Source organism: Aphidius gifuensis, linkage group LG5 (assembly GCF_014905175.1).
Source record: "Aphidius gifuensis isolate YNYX2018 linkage group LG5, ASM1490517v1, whole genome shotgun sequence".
In the NCBI taxonomy this organism is placed as follows: domain Eukaryota; kingdom Metazoa; phylum Arthropoda; class Insecta; order Hymenoptera; family Braconidae; genus Aphidius; species Aphidius gifuensis.
The window spans coordinates 17,743,817-17,764,168 of NC_057792.1; the positions used below are offsets into that span (position 1 = coordinate 17,743,817).

The following is a 20,352-nucleotide window of genomic DNA, read 5'->3' on the forward strand; positions in this document are numbered from 1 at the left end:
AAAAAAAAATAATTTATTTATTTTAACATGTTGAAAAATTATTTTTCCAAGTTTTAATATTTTTTTTTTTCTTTTACGACATAATAAGCCTTGAACATCACAGTACTTGATAAAAAAAAATATTAAATACATTTAATTATTTGGCCTTGCAAAAATATTGTTTTTTTTAAAAAAAATAATTTTTTAAAATATTTAAATAAAATATTTTTCAAGTAAAAAGTTTAAAAATTATTTTATTATTTTGTTTTTTTTGCATAAAACTTTGATAAAGAACATACTGCAGGAATTTTTTTTTTCATTATTTTATTACAAAAGCAAGTGTTATAATTTGCAAATAGACTATAAAAAAAAATATATATTATAATTTCCGGAAAATAATAAATAAAACAATAAAATTTATATTTCAAAGCTATATTTTTAAAAAAATTCTTGTCACATTCAATTTGTTTTTTGAAGCATATTGTCATATTGAAAAATACTTTAAAACCAAACTGAAGAAATTTTTTTTTTTTCAACAATGAAAATCTGCGGTTTAATATTATCATTAGCCGTGCTAATATCTCTAATTGAATTTAAAATAACTGCAACATCGAGTAAGTTTTTTTATTAAATATTAAATTATTAAAAATATTTTAAATTTTTGATATTTTTTTTTTTTTTTTAATTTTTAAGATCCAGAATATCAATACGATGTTCTTTTGGGCGGAGAAACAGATTCACTTTTGAAAAATGAAGCAAGAACACAATTGACTAATTTGAATCTTAAAATTGCTGAATTATCTGTAAGTAATAATAATAATAATAATATTAATAATAGTATATCAAAGATTTGTGATGAGGATGAAAAGAAAATTTTTGTCTAAAGTCGCAAATAAAAAGTGAGATGTTATTTGCAGACCTTCCCCCTCTTGCAATCATATTTTCATGACATGGCCTTGAATAATAATTATACAAATAATTAATTAAAAATAATAATAAATATAAATAATATATACTTTAATGTAATATATAATCTATTTTCATTTTTGAATTAATAGAACGATAGTATGAAAATCGAGGTTAGAAATGGTATAATTGGAAATTCAACGGTATTATTATACGTTTTGGACAAAGATTCACGTAATTCTCTTACCATGAATGAAATTGCATATTTATTAGGAACACGTTGCGATTCATCATCATTGTACGTTGTTTTTACGATATACGATAATAATCAATACATTAAAGGCGAACCACTATCAAATACGTATGTTATTATATTGAATGAAAAAAAATAAAAATTAAATAAACAAATTGTTTAAATATTTATTATACTTGTTTTCAGTGAACGTTATGATTTGAATTATGCCATGGATGTACTCCAATATCTTGCTCTCAGACATCATGTAAAAATATTCAATAATTTAAGTGAAGCCATGGATCGTATTAAAACGGTAATTATAATAATAATTTATATAAATAATATATTATAAATACATGTATATTTGATAGAAAACATACTAATAAATGTTAAAAATAATTTTTTTTATTAAATCAAGTTTTTTCATAAAGTTAAAACACCCGATAATAATGATGATGATGATGATGATTCATTGGACCAAGAATGCAGATTAGAGTATGTATAATTAAAATAAATGTTAAATTAAATTATTATTATTAATTTTATTATTATTAAAATAGTATACTAGGAGATATACAAGATGCGGAAGACGAATTAATTGAAGAAACAACTACTGAGTATGTATAATTTTTTTAAATGAATTTATATTATAAAAATTTTTTAATATTTTTTTTTTTTAAATTTATATATTACTATTAAATAATATTCACAATTTTATTTTTATCTAGAGCAATAGAAGCTACTACAATAATCGAAGAAGAACCTGAAACTTTTGCGCCATATCGAAAACGACGATCATTTCAAAATGTGTACGTAAATTTATAATTAAATAATATTATTATTGTCAAGTGATATCCTTGTATGGATAAATAAAAATTGAAACTTTTTTTATTCGTTGTAATGTATATTTTCATTTTTATCTAGAGGGACAAATGATAATGATGAAGATAGCCACGCTACCGGTAATGACGATGATAATGATGATGGTGATGATGATGATGATGATGATGAATATTTATCTGATCAATGTGAAATAGAGACAGGTTTTGATCCTGATGATACAGATATACCTCAATATAATACATTAATTAATCAGGCAAACGTAAATCCTAGTGTTGATGATCTGTTTAATAATGCCGTCAATAATCAATCAGCGAATCATCCTAGTAGCATGGAAAAATTGACTCCCAAATATGTGAGTATACAAAAAAAACAAAAGAAATTATGATTTTATTAACTAACAATTTTTTTATTTTAATAACTAATATTAATTTATAATTTTTATAAATTTAAAGGCTTGGAAAGTGCTTCAAGAACATGGAGTATGTCCTACATTTCTTCCGAAAACACAAGATCGACTCATAGATTCACGTATGTATATATAAAAATTTTCATTAATAATTCCATTGTTTAATTATTTTCTATTTTTTTTTTTTTTAATCAGTAAATCCGATTGATAAAGAAGCCTTTAAATTAATCGTTGAAGATTGCATGAGTTTTAAAAAAGAATCAGGCAGTACATGCAAAAGTAAGATATAATTTTTTAATTATTTAAAAAAGTTCCTATAAATATAAAATTTTTAATTTTTTCAAAAGCTTGGGGTAAAGGAAATCCCGGGTCTAAAAGTAGCTTATATTATGGAGCTTTTAATGTAAGCTCAGATCAGCAACCACAATATTGTCAACAATTATTGAAAAATTATCAGTGAGTATTAAAATTAAATAACTAAAAAATAGTTAAATTAAAATTTTTATTATTGTCTCTATTAATTTAATTTTATTTAATTAGAAACATTTTATGCTACAATCCAAATTTGAACCAGTATGATATATCACAGATTGGTGTTGAAATGAATCATCTAAATATTTCTAGATCAAAACTATTTTATGTGCCTAATAATAACTATGTTAATGCACTCACAGTAATGGCATCTTATTTGATCGGAGTAAAAGCAGAAAATTTATTTTTAGTTATAAATGGAATAACCATAAACATAAAAAAACACCATAATTTGGGCCGAGTAAGATACATAAGAAAAAAAAAAAAATTTATAATAAATCTAATAGTATTTTATTTGATATGTATGTATGTTTTTTTTTTTTTTTTTTTCACAGAATTTCACAACAGCATCTCAAGGTGATTATAATCGTGGAAGAAAATACTTACAAAACCTTGCACTTCATTGCAATGTACATACAAACAGTACCATTGCCGCAGCAGAAAAAGTGGCAGCCAAAGTTGCTTTGCCTCCTATAGGACTCCAACAAACGGATGAGTAATAGATGGACGTCCGTGTTAACAGGTTAAAACTTGGAAAAAATGGAGAAACCCTGTGGTCTAGAGGCGTTTGCCTGGTATGCAAAAGACTCGGGTTCGAATTCTGGCAGGGAACTTCTTATTTATTCCAAGTTTCTGTTTTTTTTTCAATATATTATTTTATTTTCAATATTCTGAATTTTAAAATTTATTATTATCAATAAATTCATAAAAAAATTTAATTAAAAATAATTAAAAATAATGCTTGTTAATACTATAAAATAAATAAAAAAATAAATAAATAATAAATATAATAATACTGATGTATTAAAATTTTAAAAATAAAAATAATCATTCAAATATGGATCTGGAGAATTCTTTATAACGATATATTTAATTAACAAAAATATATAACATCAATAAATAGATGACGTATATGTATTAAATAATATTATTATTTTTTTTTTTATTTTTTTACAACAATTGATGGATCAACAGACACACGCGTATGGTTAAAAAAAAAAAAAAAAATTTATGAATACATACGTATAAATTTGTTCATTTTAAAATTCTGTTATGACAATTTTTTGTCAATTTTTTTATAATTTCATTCAATCGTGAATTATTTGTTTATATATTTTTTTTTTTCGACTATGATTAAGACTATGTGCGAGGTATAGCGGTGTGTGACAATGAGCGTCATAATACAAGTGATATATTTTTATAAATAAAAAAAAGAAAAAAAAATAATGCAGCGTTAAAAAATTGCGTGAAATAAATACAAATAACAATGAAAAATACATGCAAAAGCTTTATCAATAAAGAAGGAAATAATAAATCAGGTAATTACTCCAAAAATATTAATTATTTTTATCATAAATTTTTTTTTCTTTAATTCAATTTAGTTTTTTTTTTTTTTTTTGCGCAATTTTTTTTTTTTTTTTATCATCATCAACAAGAGAACAACAGTTGAAAAGAAATTGCAAGTGCTAAAAACACTAGTTTGTTTAAAAGATGAAGATTATTCTCACTGTATTTTTTTTTGTGTTTTTTTGTTTTTTTTTTTCAAGTCAAGTTCATAAATTTCACAATTAATTAATAACACAATAATAAGAATAAGAATAAATTAGAGTTTTTTTTTTTTGTTAAATCTTTTTCAATTGTTTTTATCTTTCGTTTCTTATTATTATTATTATTTTTTTGTTTTTTAATTAAATATAAGTAGGAACTATATCGTCAGATTAGATAAAGAGACCAATTACGTAAAACGTTCTAGGTCTAGACTCTATAAATGTAATAGATTTAAAGAGAAAGTTTTGTCGATAATTAGAGTAATAATAATGATAATCATACTGACCTAAAGATCAATATATTAATTTTTTTCTTTTGTTAATTTCTTTAGCTACTTATGTGATCATATGGACATTTTTCATCATTTTAATTTTGATATTTTTATAATAATTTTTTTGTTTTTTTAAATTCACACAATTTATTCATCAAAATAAGTGACTCGATATAATTTTTTTTTGTCTCTTTAACTCAGAGGCATTTAGAGGCAATTAAACTTTAAATAAAATTAATAAAAATTAATGTTGATACGTTGTAAAGAGGCTCATTCGATATTGTTTTTTTGTTTTGTTCAGTCTAGGGATGTTGTACAAGTTTATCATTTGTCTATAATGTTATTAATTATTTTTTTTTTTTTTTCTTTTCTCAGTTGTTCTTTGTGTGTTTATTTAAACTTTAATTGAGGCCAAAAAATCGTACTTAATTATTTTTCTCATTATTCCTATGTTGCTTTTTTTTTTAAATATATTTTCTATTTTTTATTATAACTTTTCGATTTGTCATTCATTTTGTTTTTTTTTTTGTATATATTTTATTACCGTGCATATTTACAACAAAAATATTATTTATTTAATTTTAAATTATCATCAATATTATATTCAACAAAATACGAACAACTGAGGCTAACAATACCATTTTTTTTTTCTTTTTTTAAATATTAAATTATTTCTATGTATAATGTAAATTAAAATTTTAATTTATTTAACTCAAATAAATTATTTTAATTAGTGCAAATATTTTCTTTATATTTTCTATTTTTTTTTCAATCGGTTCAATTTTACCCTGGGCATATTTCTTTTCAAAGCAAAATTTACTTTATAATATCTTTCACTTTTAATATTGTGATACGCATATTTTATATTTATTTATTATTATTGTTATTATTATTATTATTATATAAAAAGTATTCTCGCACTCTCGATTTAGTATTACGTTTAACAATCCCACTAATGTTTTTTTTTTTTTATTATGTCATTTAATTTTTTTTATTCGTATGATTTTTAATCGTTTAATTTTTATTTACAACAAATTTGGATTGTATTTTATTTTTTTTTATTTATTTTATTATTTTTTAAGCGTTTCACATATGTCAAATTATTAAATCAAACAATGTTGTTTTTAAGCATCATTAAGCACTCGATATTTTTTTTTTTTTTTCAATTTTCTTCAAGGTACTAATTTCTCACTGAATTAAAGCATTTTTTTTTTTTTTTTCCTTTAGCCACTCTTTCCTTGTCATCACTCATGCTAATTATTTTTTTTTATTTTTAGTTTTTTTTTTTTTTTTTAGAAAGCAATATTATTCTCTCCAAAAATTATTATCTAATTTTTTTTTTTTTTTAATATTATTATCTGATTATCAACAGTTAATTGCATAAAAATTGCAAATATTATTTTCACAAAAAAATTTTGTTTATCTACATTTATAATTGGTCTACACAAATATATTCAAATATATATATATTTTTTTTATCTTGCAGACTCTTATGAATTTTTTTTTAATTTTATTTGTTCCGTTGCTTAATTAGTTAAATTTTTCGATTTAACAAAATTTGGATAATTTCTCGGACAAGAGACAAACTATTATTATAATTATACGAGTTTCGATGTGTCCCTTTAACTAGATATTTTTCTGTATTATATATTTTTCCTTTTCAAATTTCAAATATATTTTCACATTTGACCTTTATTTCTTACTCAAAACGCCTTTTTTTTTTTTTTAACTTTAATTCTGCAAACTTTACTCAATTATTTACTCAATTCAAAATACATGTTATTCTATTTTATTTATTTTTTACTTTCAATGTGATTTCATAAAACTTTCCATACTTCCCAAAACTTCCCTGAGTTAACAGCGGGTCGACATCGAAGTTGGTTTATTTTTTTTATTTAAATTTTATCACAAAATGTGATTTAATTTTTGTTTTATTTATTGTAACAATAGCACAAATGTGCATTCTAGGCAATTATGGATTTTAGTATATCATGCAACGTTTTTTTTTTTTTTTATTTTCGTTATTATATTATTTAATAATTTATTTGTCGTTGATAAGTATTTGTGGATTAAATTCTTGATATTTTCGTTGCTGATTAAATACAAGTCAAAATAAAATGACTATAAAAAAATCTAATTTAAAACCAACTAGCACCACCAAATTTACCAGACAATCCACCAATTCCTTTACCAAACATACTTCCAACTTTACCAACAACATTTGATGATACATTTGTCAAATTTGATAAGACATTTGCATCTTCTGAATTTTCAACAATTGTTACTTTTGTTTTTGGTCTCTCCACATCATCACCATCACCATTTTCAGATAAACCACTATAAAAATTCATCAAAAATATTAATATACAACTACTAATCCTTTTATTTAAATAATGCTATAATATTAATTAAGTTAAAACAAAGCCATCTTACTCATCATTTTGAGCGCTCATTGATAAGGCACAAGTTGCTTCTTCTGTTTGCATTCTCTGTGCAATTGCTTGATATGTTTTTGAATTTAATTTATCTTCCATAACACCTTGAAGCTCAAAATTTGAATATATTTTTTTCATCATATGAGCAAGACACGTACATTGATACAAATGTAAACTATGATCCATTCTTTCTGTAAGCCAGTTGCACAACAATTGTATTTGTGCAGTATACCACAACTAAAATAAAAATTAAATTAAAATTATTTCAGAGATAAACATAAAAAAAATAATGAGTATCAAATGTACCTCAAAGAAATTCAATATCCAAAGTTCATCGATGACCTTGCCATGTATTTGATCCATACAATTATTTGCAAAATTAACATATGCTTGACCCATTTCTTTTCCACTTCCCGAAACCTTCTGAAAGGTATTTTTTTTTTTTTTTTAAAATTAATAACAAATGCTTTTTTTTAAATTAGTTATTATATTATTATTTTTATTCATACCGTAAAGCTGAGAATTGAACCGATAAAAGAGCCCTCATCGTAGCGTGATAATTTTGAGAGGGTTGCTTCTAACACTGCAATGAGCTTATTTATCAAACCTTGAGTCATTTGAGTTGATGTTTTATCGAGAAGATCGTCAATTTTACTATGATATTGATGCTAAAATAATAGATTATTAAACCAATAAAAAATATTATTAATATAAAACTAGAACGCATTTATTTTGTACGATAAAAAAAGCTGCTTAGCATTAATATAAAAACTACTTAAATTTGCTATATTAAAAATTAATTATTAAAATGAAAAAAAAAAGTATCTATACATTACCCAAAGACAAGTCAATTGATATTTTATATATTTATTATTATTCAATAAATTTGATAGATTAAATGATCAACTTACCACATCAATTTCATCAATTGTGCAAAGTTTAAAACTTTGATTTTTTCCATCCAATATAACATTAATCATTGCACACATTTCAGATGGTATAATATAATCAGTTGATATAAATGTAACACCTTTTTTAAGCCATTGTTGAAATGCTGTATCTGTTTTAGTAATACATGATTCAATCATATCTGATGCCATTAGCTTTAAACGTTGTTCAAGTTGTGTACGAAATTCTTGATCAGGCCAATGTAAACCACCAATAAATGATTGTAAAGCATCAAGTTTCCAAAATAAATCTTCAGATGTTGCACAACCATTTCCTTTAATTTCCCATCTTTCTTTTTCGAAACCTTTGTGTATTGATTGGGCAATTGATGTTTCCATAAGATCAACATATCTAACAACCAAAGGTGCAAATGTATCCCTGAGATGTTGATGAAATCTTCCATTTTTAAGATTATCTATTTTAAATAAAAAAAAATATATATGTATAATAATATAATAATATAAATAACAAGAAGAAAAGAATTTAAAAAAAACAATTTAATAAATTGTAATTGAATAGTATCCAGTAAAAAAAACTAATAGGTCACTCTCACCATCCATTCTGAGATAATCATTCAATATTTGAAAGAGTGGAAAGCTGTCCCATGTATCTGGTGGTTGTTCTGATAGTACTTTATCCATGTCAACGGCAAATAATGACCAGAAGATCTCAGCATGCTCCACCAGAAGATCGCTAAACCAGGCGAAAGCCTGTGGTGCGGTGTAGTAGGAGCGAAACGTGAAAATATTGGACGACAAACATTTACGGTGGGCATGTTATGTTTTGTTGAACTCTTGTTCGTAATGGTAGGTACGCCATTAACGAACACAGAGCTCTCGAGGACCCAGAAGACAATTTTTTTTTTTTAATATAAAATGCATTAACTATATATAAAAATTCTAGATAAACTATAGCCGTCTAAATTTACTAAGTGAATTAAAATAAAATAGCTATTTTACTCTACGATTTTTTAAAAATAATGATATATTTAATAAAGCATTTATTTTATATTATAACTAATTGATAAATTGATTAATAATGTCTTCTGAGGAGGATATTCAAACCCTTACCAAAGTTCGTTGAAGAAGCATGCTTTAATTCCTCTACCTCGAAAGCCCTGTACAATCAACACTCAGTTCTAAAAACCTAACTAATACCTCCGAATAATGTTCTTCATTTTGTTGTAATAAATCAACACATAGCTCAGCAAGACGTATAAGATCATCCAATTTTTTTCCAGGTGGTACACAAACATCACCATTAAAATCATCCTCAATTTTAGCTGCTGCTGATAATCTGTCATAATTAACAAGTGCTGCATTTTCCAAGCATGATTTAATCATACTTCTAACTGCTTCTGGTAGTACTGGTGTTGCAATGTCTTTCATTAATACACGTTCAAGTAATGAAAGAGTTGCTTTTAATGCACCCTCTGGTCTTCCAAATGGAAAACTATATCTATATTTAATTTATAATTTATAAAATAATTTAATATACAAAAAAACAATTGATTGACTAAAAAGTTTATTAATAATAATTATTACCTGAAATTTGTAATTTGTTTTTCTAAAAGTTGTCGTAAACGTTCTTTGATCTCCTGGAATTTATCGCGTTCTTCGTGTGTGATGGAGCCAACCCCATCTGGTCGAGTTCCATGCACATGACTAGCACAAAATGCAAAACTGTAATGGATCAAGGTTGGATCCATCATGCAACCACGTTCAGCACGATCCAGAAGATCATTTAAATAACATAAATGTCGAAAACAACCACGAACACCATATCTTTAATGAAACAAAAAAAAAAACCCCCAATTGTTAATTGTTATTAGTTAAAATTATTATGTATATATTTTTTTTTTAAATTACCTGGCACAGTATTCATCTAGTACAAATACTTGACCTGGTGAAAACCATCCAAGTGAAGAATATGGATCATTGAGTCTATAATCCAATGTCAAGTTTTGTAAAAATTTAAATAATGTTGCATGATCAAATTTACATGGATCAGCACTTATAAAATCTTCCATTCCATGTTTTCTAGCTCTATCAGCATCACCTTGAATTTTACTTATTGTTGAATTTTTATCAGCAACAGATACTGGTGGTGTTGGTTTATGTGATTGTCCAGTTGCTCTATACATTGCCATAACCCATAAATGACATTCATTTTCATCATCAGATGCATATACAATATTATCACCTTCACGTACAGCATTAAAAAAATATCTTCCACCTTCTAAATCTGTACCAACCATTAAATTTGCAGAAACGGCCTCGATATAGTCCACTGTATAGCCATCCAGCTGCATCATTTCCGACGGCTCGCTTTTTTTTTCTTTATACGAGCACATCGCAAAGGTGTACTGCGAGACCTGGACCAATACGTAGTACCGTTTCTTCCATTTTTTCCATACTGATTTACCCATTGCATAAAGATAACCACAATGTTTCATATTTAATGGTTTATCCATACGACATGCTATTTTAATACGTAAATCTTGATCTGGACAATTTTTTGGTACTGTCATTCTGTGCCATTCTGGTACTTTTGTTGATAATGGATTTGGTCTTATAATAACTTTACCAAGTTCTTTATCTTCAAGTGCTAACATTGCAACATTTTCAGTATATAAACGTACTTTAACAACTGGCAATGGATGCATTGTTGAAAAATCACCCTGTGTATCCCACCTATTTATTTTAAATTAAATATTAAATATTAAATATAATATAATTATTAAAATTAATTATATTATACAATAACTCACATTGGTTTTGATGCTTCAGCTTGATCTGTTTGTAATTTTTCACCACCTTCAACTTCCATTGTACAATAAACAATACGATTTGGTGGTAAACTTTTGATACCTTTGACCTCCATGACAATAACTTCAAGTTGAAATGTCAAACCGACATCAGTTTTGGTTAATTGCGGATCGGAATCAGCGGAGTCGCCCTCCAATTTAGCGAGAGAACCCTGGGTGCGGTAGCGGGAGCGATCACTACGACGCTTCAGCTTCTGCAGCCCGTATTTGCTGTCTATCGAACCCTTCGATACTGGTAATGATTCCAGATTTGTCATTAATAGATTGATAGACGACTTGAGTTCCTCGATGTAGAGCGACTCCATCTCTTTATGAAGGAACTTTGGCATGAGCTTTCGGTTCTATTTTTTTTTTTTAAAACAAATCAACAAATCAACAATATCTTCTTTTTTTTTTTTTTTTTAAATAATTTAATATAAAAAAAGGATTGAAACGAATTCTTACATTTACCTTTTCCATTTCATTGACCCTCTGTATGCGACCGTCCAGCTCCCTCCTGATGGCGGCAGCTTGTTCATCAGCTGAGTCCAACAGGAGGGCGTTGAACAGAAGCTGATGCTCAAATTTTTTAATACCAAGTATTTGTTGAAACATATCATATAATTGTTCCTTCGAGAGTATTAATTCCGAATTTAAAGACTGCTGCTGCATCTTGGATGGCCTTTTATTATCCTCATCACCTGTTCCTTTAAATATACAATCAAATTTGGCCAGCCATGATTTAAGTACAGTCTCTTTGCTCACTCCGTCGATTTCCGGGAGGCTGCGAACACGTTTTTCAACATTATTCCTGAATACCTCACGGAAGTCGTACTGGGAACAAGCACCGCTTTGCACCATTTGTATGACTCTTTCAGATTTTAAAAATACATCAAAATAATTTTGTATTGCATTGTGAAATGCTTCATCAGCAATTATTTGTGTTTCACCCTTCAAGAAAGCCTAAACAAACATTCAATTAAAAAATCATTATATTAACAATTATCAAATAATTATTTTCAAGTTGAAAAAGCAATCATTTCATCCCAACAAAAAGATGATATCATATTCAAAAAAAAGAAAGAATTCAATTCAACAAAGTAAGTGACTACGATAAAAAGTATAGATTCAAATAGATTCAATGATTGTTCAGCATTGGCCCTGATGAAATTGCATTGATTATTTTTTTTTACAATGACAATTTAAAAAAAAATATAATAACAAAAATGAAGGTCATGTGAACGATATTATGACCCATTAAATTTGCACAACAGGGTTTCTTGTGATATTAATGATACTCATTGTTCTAGGGTTTCATATATGTTTAAAATGAAATGGACAATTACAAGACTAAGCTTTAAAAAAAAAAAAAAAGAAAAGCATTATCTTTTGTTAACGAAAAAAATAAATAATAATAATACTAATAGTAGAAAAAATTGAAAAAAAAGACATGCCTGAAAACGTGAGCACAAGGTCTCAAGTTGTTGTTTTGTTATTTTGGTTTGTCTTCGGGTCATGTCGGTGGGTTGTTTGGCATTGAATGGATATGCTATACATCTAGATATAAAGACATAAAGCTGTATACGAGTTTTTCTTTCCTCTTCCTCACGTTCTTGTTTGTCCTGTAATGAAAAATAATTTCAAAAAATAATAAAAATATCAACAATAATAATATGAATAATATGAATAATAATATTAACTTGGAGATCAACTTCTGTTTTTTCACTGGCAGCAGATGGTGATGGACTTGTTGGTCTTTGTGTTGATTTATTATAATTTGTAACATCTTGACTGGCACTCATTGATGGTGACAGCGAGTTTCTGGCACTGGATAAATTTGGCACATCCAGACCGGATACTGCTGTCTCCTGTTGTGTACCATAATTTCCTTGACTGGCAGTATGACCACGTCCATGTGGACCATGTTGACTACCACCATGTATACTTGATCCAATACTGCCAGTTTGACTGTGACCACCGGGTGATGATGTTAATCCTGTTGTTGTACCAACAGAACCACCTACACCACCAGCACCAGGAGCCATGCCACCACTACCGGGATGACGACGTGAGACATGTCCACTTGGTACACGACCCCCGCCGCCACCTCCGTGATGAGTGCTCTGGTCCTCGTCACTCTCCTCTTCCGAGGAGCTTGGATCAATCATTATCAAGACAAGTGCACCACCGGTCTTTAATTAATTCAACACTTTGATCTGCCGTTATCAATGATACTAATGCGACAATTGCCGCTTCTTTTTATATTTTATTTATCCACCTTTTAAAACTGGAAAATAATAAAAAGGATATTTATTTATTTGATAGTTTTTATTTAGATTTAAAAATATTTTATTGTCATATTTATTTGATAAAGATAACAATGTATGTAGGTTAAAAGTTTAAATGAAATACAAGGACAATTTTGATCATTCGATATTATTTTTTTTCTAATGATATTTACAGCAAGTCACGCGATTTAGTTTATTTATTTTCAATTATATTTTTATATATTTGAAAGATTTTATAATGCACTTTTTTGGGGATTTTAAATTTTCTCAATATATGCTAATTTTATTTTTATTTTTAGGAGATCAACATAGTAATACTTTTTGCATATAAAAAATACGAGAGTGCTTTTAACATTTGATTTTTAAAACTTTTGTAAATATATGCTTTTATTTTTTTTTTTACTTTTTATTTTTACAATAAATTATCCAAATGTTTATAAATGATTTTCTTTATTTTTATTTGTCGAGTTTGTGAAAAAAGTTATAAACTTATTATTAATAGTAGCGTGACAATATATATGGAAAAAAAAATTCATGTTATTTTTCTTGTTTACCAACAAAGTGATAACAAAATAAAATTGTTAGTTTTTTTTTTTTTTTTTTGTTTAATGATTTATGAGCTTATCCAATTTTCAACCAGACTCGTATAAATTTTATAATATATTTTTCACTGTTACTCTGATTCTCTCTACATTTGTCAATTTCAATTGCCCAAAACATGAGTCCCCAGAGAAAAAAAAAAAAAAGCATGAATAAATTGTGCTTTTCCATCAACTTTTTATTTTTGTTTTTTAAATTCAAAAAATAAATTGAAATTTTATGTTGATAAAATAGTTCCAACAATCTATATAGTTTAATTAAAATATTTAAATGTAAAAAATAAAAAGAAAAAAATTTTGTATTTGAATTTCCATATTCAACAATAAAATAAAATTCGAATTTTCACAGTTGTAACCCAGTAATGTTTATCCAGCAGCACTAGTGTCTGTCTAATTTTGGAAAATCAATATTCATTAAAACGACAAGCAATGTTATTTATTCAATAGATCTGCAGGTCACAAATTAAAATTGTCTGACAAATATCAATTGTATAATTAAAATTACAAAAATAAATAAACAATTATTTTTAATTGTACTCCAGAGCAAGTCATAAACCCTTCATAACAAAAAAGAATCATTCCACGAGACAATAAAATTTTACTACAGTAGTTTTGAATTTAATAAATTTAATAAATTTCAAACAAACTTGATCCAACAACACATATTAATATTTATCATCATCTAAACTTTTTTAATTGTATGCAATATTAATTATTGCAGTTTGTTGATTTTGAAAAAACAAAAAAAAAACAAAAAGTTTGTTTTCGTATACTGATATAATCTCCAAATAAACTATGCAATATTTTGATAAACATTAAAAAAACAATAGCACATAAATTAATAAATTAGATTAAAAAAAAAAAAGTAAATTAATTAAATTATTATTGATTAATTTTACAATATTATTTTTCTTTTTTTTTAAATTCGTCTAAAAATAAATAATAAAAATCAATGTATCTATAATTTTCATATTAAATAAGTGTATTAAAAAATAAAATTAAAAAATTAAAAACAATATAGAATTACGTTGCGATGTAAAAGATGTATATTGATTATTAAAAACTAAAATTTAATTTATATTTAAACGATAATAATAATTATTTTAATTTTTTTTAAGTCAATATTTCGTGAACAAGTGAAAAACTTGTTTTTAGAAAAGTTTCACTGGAGATTGTTAACGTGCAACACGCACAATGAAATACATATTAAAAATTAAACAATGTGTGTATAAATATAAAGTGCATATTTTTTTTTTTTTTTTTCTATCGCATTTACAATATTTTATATTTAGTACATGTGCAGGAAACACGCGGGACAGTGACACGCGTTGATAAGCACGTCAAAGTATATGAGTGAGTTAAAAGCTAACCCAGTAATACTAACAAATAAAATAATAATAATATTAAATTTATATTAGTTTTATGTAATAAAATATATTAATAAATAAATTTTGTTCTCGATATTATTATAGGATTATAACAGTTTATTAGACTGGGCTCTGCATTGCAGTCAGTACATGTGATGAATTATTTAAAACCACCTTAATTATCTTCCATGTTTCATTTTTAAAAATAATATTTACATTTATTTAAAAATAAACTGTTCATTTATCACATAGCTAATTAGACTTTTTTTTTTATTTATTCAATTTTCTCGTTAGAATAAAAAATGTATAATTAAATCAAAAATACAGACAGACAAATAAAAAAAATTTTAAAATACTGTAATTATTATTCAACCGTTATTATTTTATATACTTTTATTTTGAAGGATCATTTTTTTTTTTTTTTTTAATGCTGACAAAAGAAAATAACTGGCAAGTTAATTTTTTTTTTTTTTCTTTCATCCGTCAATCTATATAATTGATCTATATTTATAAAAAAAAAAAAATAATATTCAATTTACCTCAAGTAATATAGGTTTGTCAAGTTTGCCATTGTATTTTATAAAATATCAATAGATTTAAAAATAAAAAATTAATTTATAAATATAAATTAAAATAGCACGTATTTTTTTTTGCGATTGTGATTTTATTTTGAGGATAATTTTTATGTATTTATTATCATGAAAATTTTACAAGAAAAGTCAACTCGACGTAAGAATTATTTTCCAACTAGCCTTGATGAATTTTTTTGTAATTTTTTTAAAAGTTTAATTAATTCCAAAAAAACATTACATTTCACTAAAGAAAATGTGAATAAATTACAAATTAAAATCCGGAGATTAATCCGGAAGCCTTTCGTAAAAATATTTCCTAAAAAAAAAGCAATTTTTTAAATTTTTTTAAAGAATAAATTAAGAATAAATCATACAAGACAAAAAAGCCGTTATAATTGTCCTACAAAAAACAGTAAAATACCAATTTTAAATAAATCAATATTAAATCATAACAATAAAATATTCATTGATGATTTAATGTTAGATTTATATCGTGACACGAAGCAATTCATTTTTCATAATTACAAAAAAAATATAAAAATAAATTCAACTATAGTATACTATCGTGACAATACTATATCTCAGCTGGGAATAAAATGCACTCATATAATAATATCTCCTATCAGTATCGGATCATTAAATTTAAAAAAAAATATATATATCTATATAAGTTTGTATTGAGAGAATTTCCAAGAATAGAAAAAAATAAAATAAGAAAAAGACAACTCAGCAAAACTCAATGATGAGGGTATAAAATTATCCCCCTTGCAGAAAAACGAAAAAAAAAAATAAAAATCACCCTCTTACGATCTAGACAATCTTAAGAATGATTTGGTCTCTATTGAAGTATTTTTTTTTTATTTTTTTTTTGCCTTTTGGCTATATGTTTTATGACATTTGTGGAAATGTTTCAATGTGCTGATAGGGGATGTTTTGAAAATTGACAGTAAACAATATATATATATACATTGTAGATGAGTAATCTCATGACAAATAAAAACCAAAGGTTTACAATAAAATAAAGAATAAAAAAAAAAAAAATTATATATATTGGCGTACGCGTCGTGGAATTCTTCGTAGCACATTATTGATCTAGCCCACGAGTTCGAAGCCTCGCCATTGCTCTATAGCGATGGTGGCACATGTGACGGGCGGAGGGATAATTTCAACCCTGGGTGTGTCATACTAAATTAAAAATAAATAATTAAAAAATATTATATTTTTTTTCTAATTATATATTGCTTTATTTTTAATTATTTACCATACCAATTGTCGAACCAATAACAATCATTTTCACTAACCACCAAAATGACTATCTGTATGCATAATAATTTCCTCAATAAATCAAGCACGATAATTATAGAAAATTTATTTAATTTATTAAACAATTATCAACAATAACTGTCATGTAAAAAAAAAGTTATACAAAAAATAAATTTAACCAGATAATTCAAAAATAAAAAATAAAAAAAATAATCACTGTTGTATGATTTATTTAAAAATTATAAATTAATTGATACTATTATTATTATTATTATTATTATATATGTAAAATTGACAGTTGGTTGTCAATGAGTCACCTTAAATTGTCACGTTCTGTACACCCTCCCGGTATGCACTTGAATAAGTAACTGGGCACCAATGCGGGAGTGGTAAAGGCGCAAGGTTCACTCGCTGTTATATGTCTAAAAGAGGGGTTTGTTTTATAGATATATACATTAAATAAAGTGTGTATGTGCGCGGGAAATATAAGCGCATACAAGGATTTTACAATAGAAAAAAAAATAAATAAATCATATGTTAATGATAGAAAGAAAAATCATAAAAAAATATATATTTTTTTCTACACAAATGTCTATATATAAATGATGATGTTAAATTAATCAAATAAAAAAAAAAAAAAATATATGTTTCTTTTCAAATGATGATATATATGACAATGCAAAAAATGATTGTTGTTGAAAAATAACAAATGTGCAAGAGTGAGATAATAATAGATTAGAAAAAAAAAAAAGAGTGAATAGAAAAAAAAAATTATTGAGTAGAGGGTTAATCGAAATTTTGCAATTGACAAGGAAAAATGAAAGTAGAAAAATATACAGTTGGTTGGTTTAAATGTACAGATTATCCTCGATGAATTAAAAAAAAAAAAAAATGATACAATTGCGCAGTGAGAACATTTTATATATGACGAATAAAAGAAGGAGAAATTTCGAATGGCTGTATGGATGACGGGAAAATTCTGAGGGTAGGAAAAAGTGAGTTGGAAAAAAATTAGAGGGGTAAAAGTTACATTTATATGTACATGATATCTTGGAGAAGAATATATATATTTAATACACACTAGCAACGATTCTTTACCATTGCAACGACACAACATATAGAAATTTGCCACTGGGCCATCGATCGCCTGCGCAGCCAGTTTACTAACAGCTGACTCTTTCGCATTCACCATTAAAAATAAAAAAAAAAAATTAAATCCTTTTTCTCAAATTATTATTTAACTATATATTTTTTCTTTTATTTTAATTAATATTTTTTTTCTTTTTGCTAGATACTTCTAGCATCTGCAAGTGTTTTATTTTTGCAACCCTTCAGGCGAAAAAAAAAAAGCAGAATATGACAAAAAAAAAAATTTCGAGAAAATTGAGAGCAGGAAAAACATTGGATAATATATACGCGATGCTTCTTGACTTTGAATAAAGCCCAATGATTTAATGCTGAGATTTAAAATTTTTTTTGAAATATTAACATCGATTTTATATTTTTTTTTTTTACAATATGCACTTGTTATTCTGAAGGTAAAAGACAAAAGTTTGTGTGTATAAATTTGATGAATTTTTAAAATTTAAATAAACGATAAAAAATTTAAATATTGTAAAATTATTTAAATGTATTTTTTAAATATATATATTATCAAGTTTGTATTATTGACGTTGATTTGAAATATAATCATTATGATTGAACAAGTTTATATGCAATTGCAATTGAGTGACTTGATCGACAAGCTGTTTGATTCACGTTGGCTTTCAATCCACGTGTTTCAATGTGCAATTACTCAACTAGCATATACATATACATTTTGTTTGTACGTGTAGCACTACGTATCGATAATAATTTACAAATTATAACAATAACAAAAGAGTATTTAATTAAATATAAACTACTCGATTTTTTTTTTTACTTGTCCTCAATTTTCACACTCGCACGAATACTTGTGAAATATTTTTTTCTTTTCTCAAACTCTTATCAGGAATAAATTTAATTTATAATCACATTTTTTTTCATTAAAAATAACAATAATAAATATAATAAATATAATAAAAATTAAATGATAAATTAAATAATTGAGTTGTTATTTTTTTACTGATAATTTTGTTGCAAATTTGTAAATAATTACTTGACGATATTGTTAAATTATATAATTATCAATAATTGTTATTTAATAATTAACTGTCGTAATGATAAATAATAAATATTATCAATATATAAAAACAAAAGTAATTTTTAATTTTAAAAATGTCATTGAAGATAATAATTATATTTATTTTTAAAATTTAATAAACTTTATTAATTAATAATAAATAAAATAGTTAATAATATTTTTTTAGCTAGCTTATAGATTAGATATAAATTTTGCTGCAAGATTTTTACAAAAACAGACATGACCTATCCTTGAGGATTTTTAAAAAAATAATATTTACTCTTTTTTTTGATAAAAAAAAATATAATCACGTGGATTTGAGAACTTGAATTTTTTATTTTATTTTTTTGGCACAATGCCAAACTTAAAAAATAGGCTATCGATTATTTATATAAAAAAATATATCTTTTAGGCTTTTTATTATTTTAAAAATATCATTACGTTAGTTTGAATATTATCTAATTTCCTGGTCAGTAAAATTTGTGATAAGCCATGTGTTCACATATCACCTACACTTTTCATCATCATCATCAACCAAAAAAAAAAATTAAAAAAACAAAAAACACGTGAAAGATTGTTAACTTGTTATCAACAAAACATAAAACGTAATTCGAATAATTTAAAAAAATTCCCAGCAAGTAGTTGTTGATAAGCACCTCAAGTATAATTCAAACATAAAAAAAAATAATAACTAAAATTTAAAAATTAAATAACAATTTAAAAAACCAACAAAACCTAGATATATTTTTTTAATTTAAATACTATATTAATCATGATTAAATTACTCACAAAAAAAATATGTAGAAAATTTATTTTTGTAGAATTTTAATACTATTTTTGTAGTGTTCTTTTGAAATATGATATCAGTCCATGTGTCGTTTGTTGTCGATAACACTGATGGATCGTTCTATTTCTCAGAAATAGTTTTACAAAAAAAAAACCATATGATAAAAATTAAAATCGTTCTATGTATTTTTTTCGTTTTACCCTCTGTCCAACAACACATTGCCTGATGCAGGCTGATGTTTTATTGGCTCAAATTATTTGACCGTAATGTGGCGGCATCAAACGGTAAAATCAACAACAATCATTTTTCCTCTTTTTCCTATTACACACACACACACGTGTTGAATATATACCGCGAGAGGGGGAAAATACATTCGTATGTGTATATATGTATATAATGGTGAGGGT

General features: G+C 25.2%; 2 protein-coding genes across 10 annotated transcripts; one reads left to right on the plus strand and one right to left on the minus strand.

Moving 5' to 3' along the window:
* Positions 1 to 130: 130 nt before the first annotated feature.
* On the plus strand, positions 131 to 3,737 carry LOC122858103. The gene is made up of 13 exons (XM_044160792.1): positions 131 to 593; positions 673 to 782; positions 1,038 to 1,246; positions 1,325 to 1,433; positions 1,539 to 1,615; positions 1,681 to 1,737; positions 1,849 to 1,929; positions 2,045 to 2,315; positions 2,416 to 2,491; positions 2,565 to 2,648; positions 2,717 to 2,825; positions 2,910 to 3,141; positions 3,236 to 3,737. The coding sequence occupies exons 1-13, from the start codon at positions 518 to 520 to the stop codon at positions 3,398 to 3,400; spliced, it is 1,656 nt and encodes a 551-aa protein (XP_044016727.1). The 5' UTR covers positions 131 to 517; the 3' UTR covers positions 3,401 to 3,737.
* A 1,907-nt stretch (positions 3,738 to 5,644) lies between these two features.
* On the minus strand, positions 5,645 to 20,190 carry LOC122858047 (calcium-dependent secretion activator). 9 transcript variants are annotated; one of them, XM_044160696.1, is made up of 14 exons: positions 19,948 to 20,190; positions 12,609 to 13,195; positions 12,363 to 12,530; positions 11,380 to 11,871; positions 10,873 to 11,270; positions 9,971 to 10,795; positions 9,647 to 9,886; positions 9,257 to 9,560; positions 8,656 to 8,812; positions 8,066 to 8,517; positions 7,664 to 7,822; positions 7,461 to 7,577; positions 7,153 to 7,391; positions 5,645 to 7,056 (listed from the first exon to the last, which is right to left on the minus strand). In XM_044160696.1, exons 2-14 carry the CDS (start codon positions 13,074 to 13,076, stop codon positions 6,858 to 6,860), a joined length of 4,218 nt encoding a protein of 1,405 aa, XP_044016631.1. In that variant the 5' UTR covers positions 13,077 to 13,195; positions 19,948 to 20,190; the 3' UTR covers positions 5,645 to 6,857. The 9 variants fall into 9 exon arrangements, with proteins under 9 accessions (XP_044016631.1, XP_044016629.1, XP_044016627.1 ...); XM_044160694.1 differs by having other exon boundaries at positions 7,461 to 7,574; positions 9,260 to 9,560; positions 11,374 to 11,871; XM_044160692.1 differs by having other exon boundaries at positions 7,461 to 7,574; positions 11,374 to 11,871.
* Between the last annotated feature and the right edge of the window lie 162 nt (positions 20,191 to 20,352).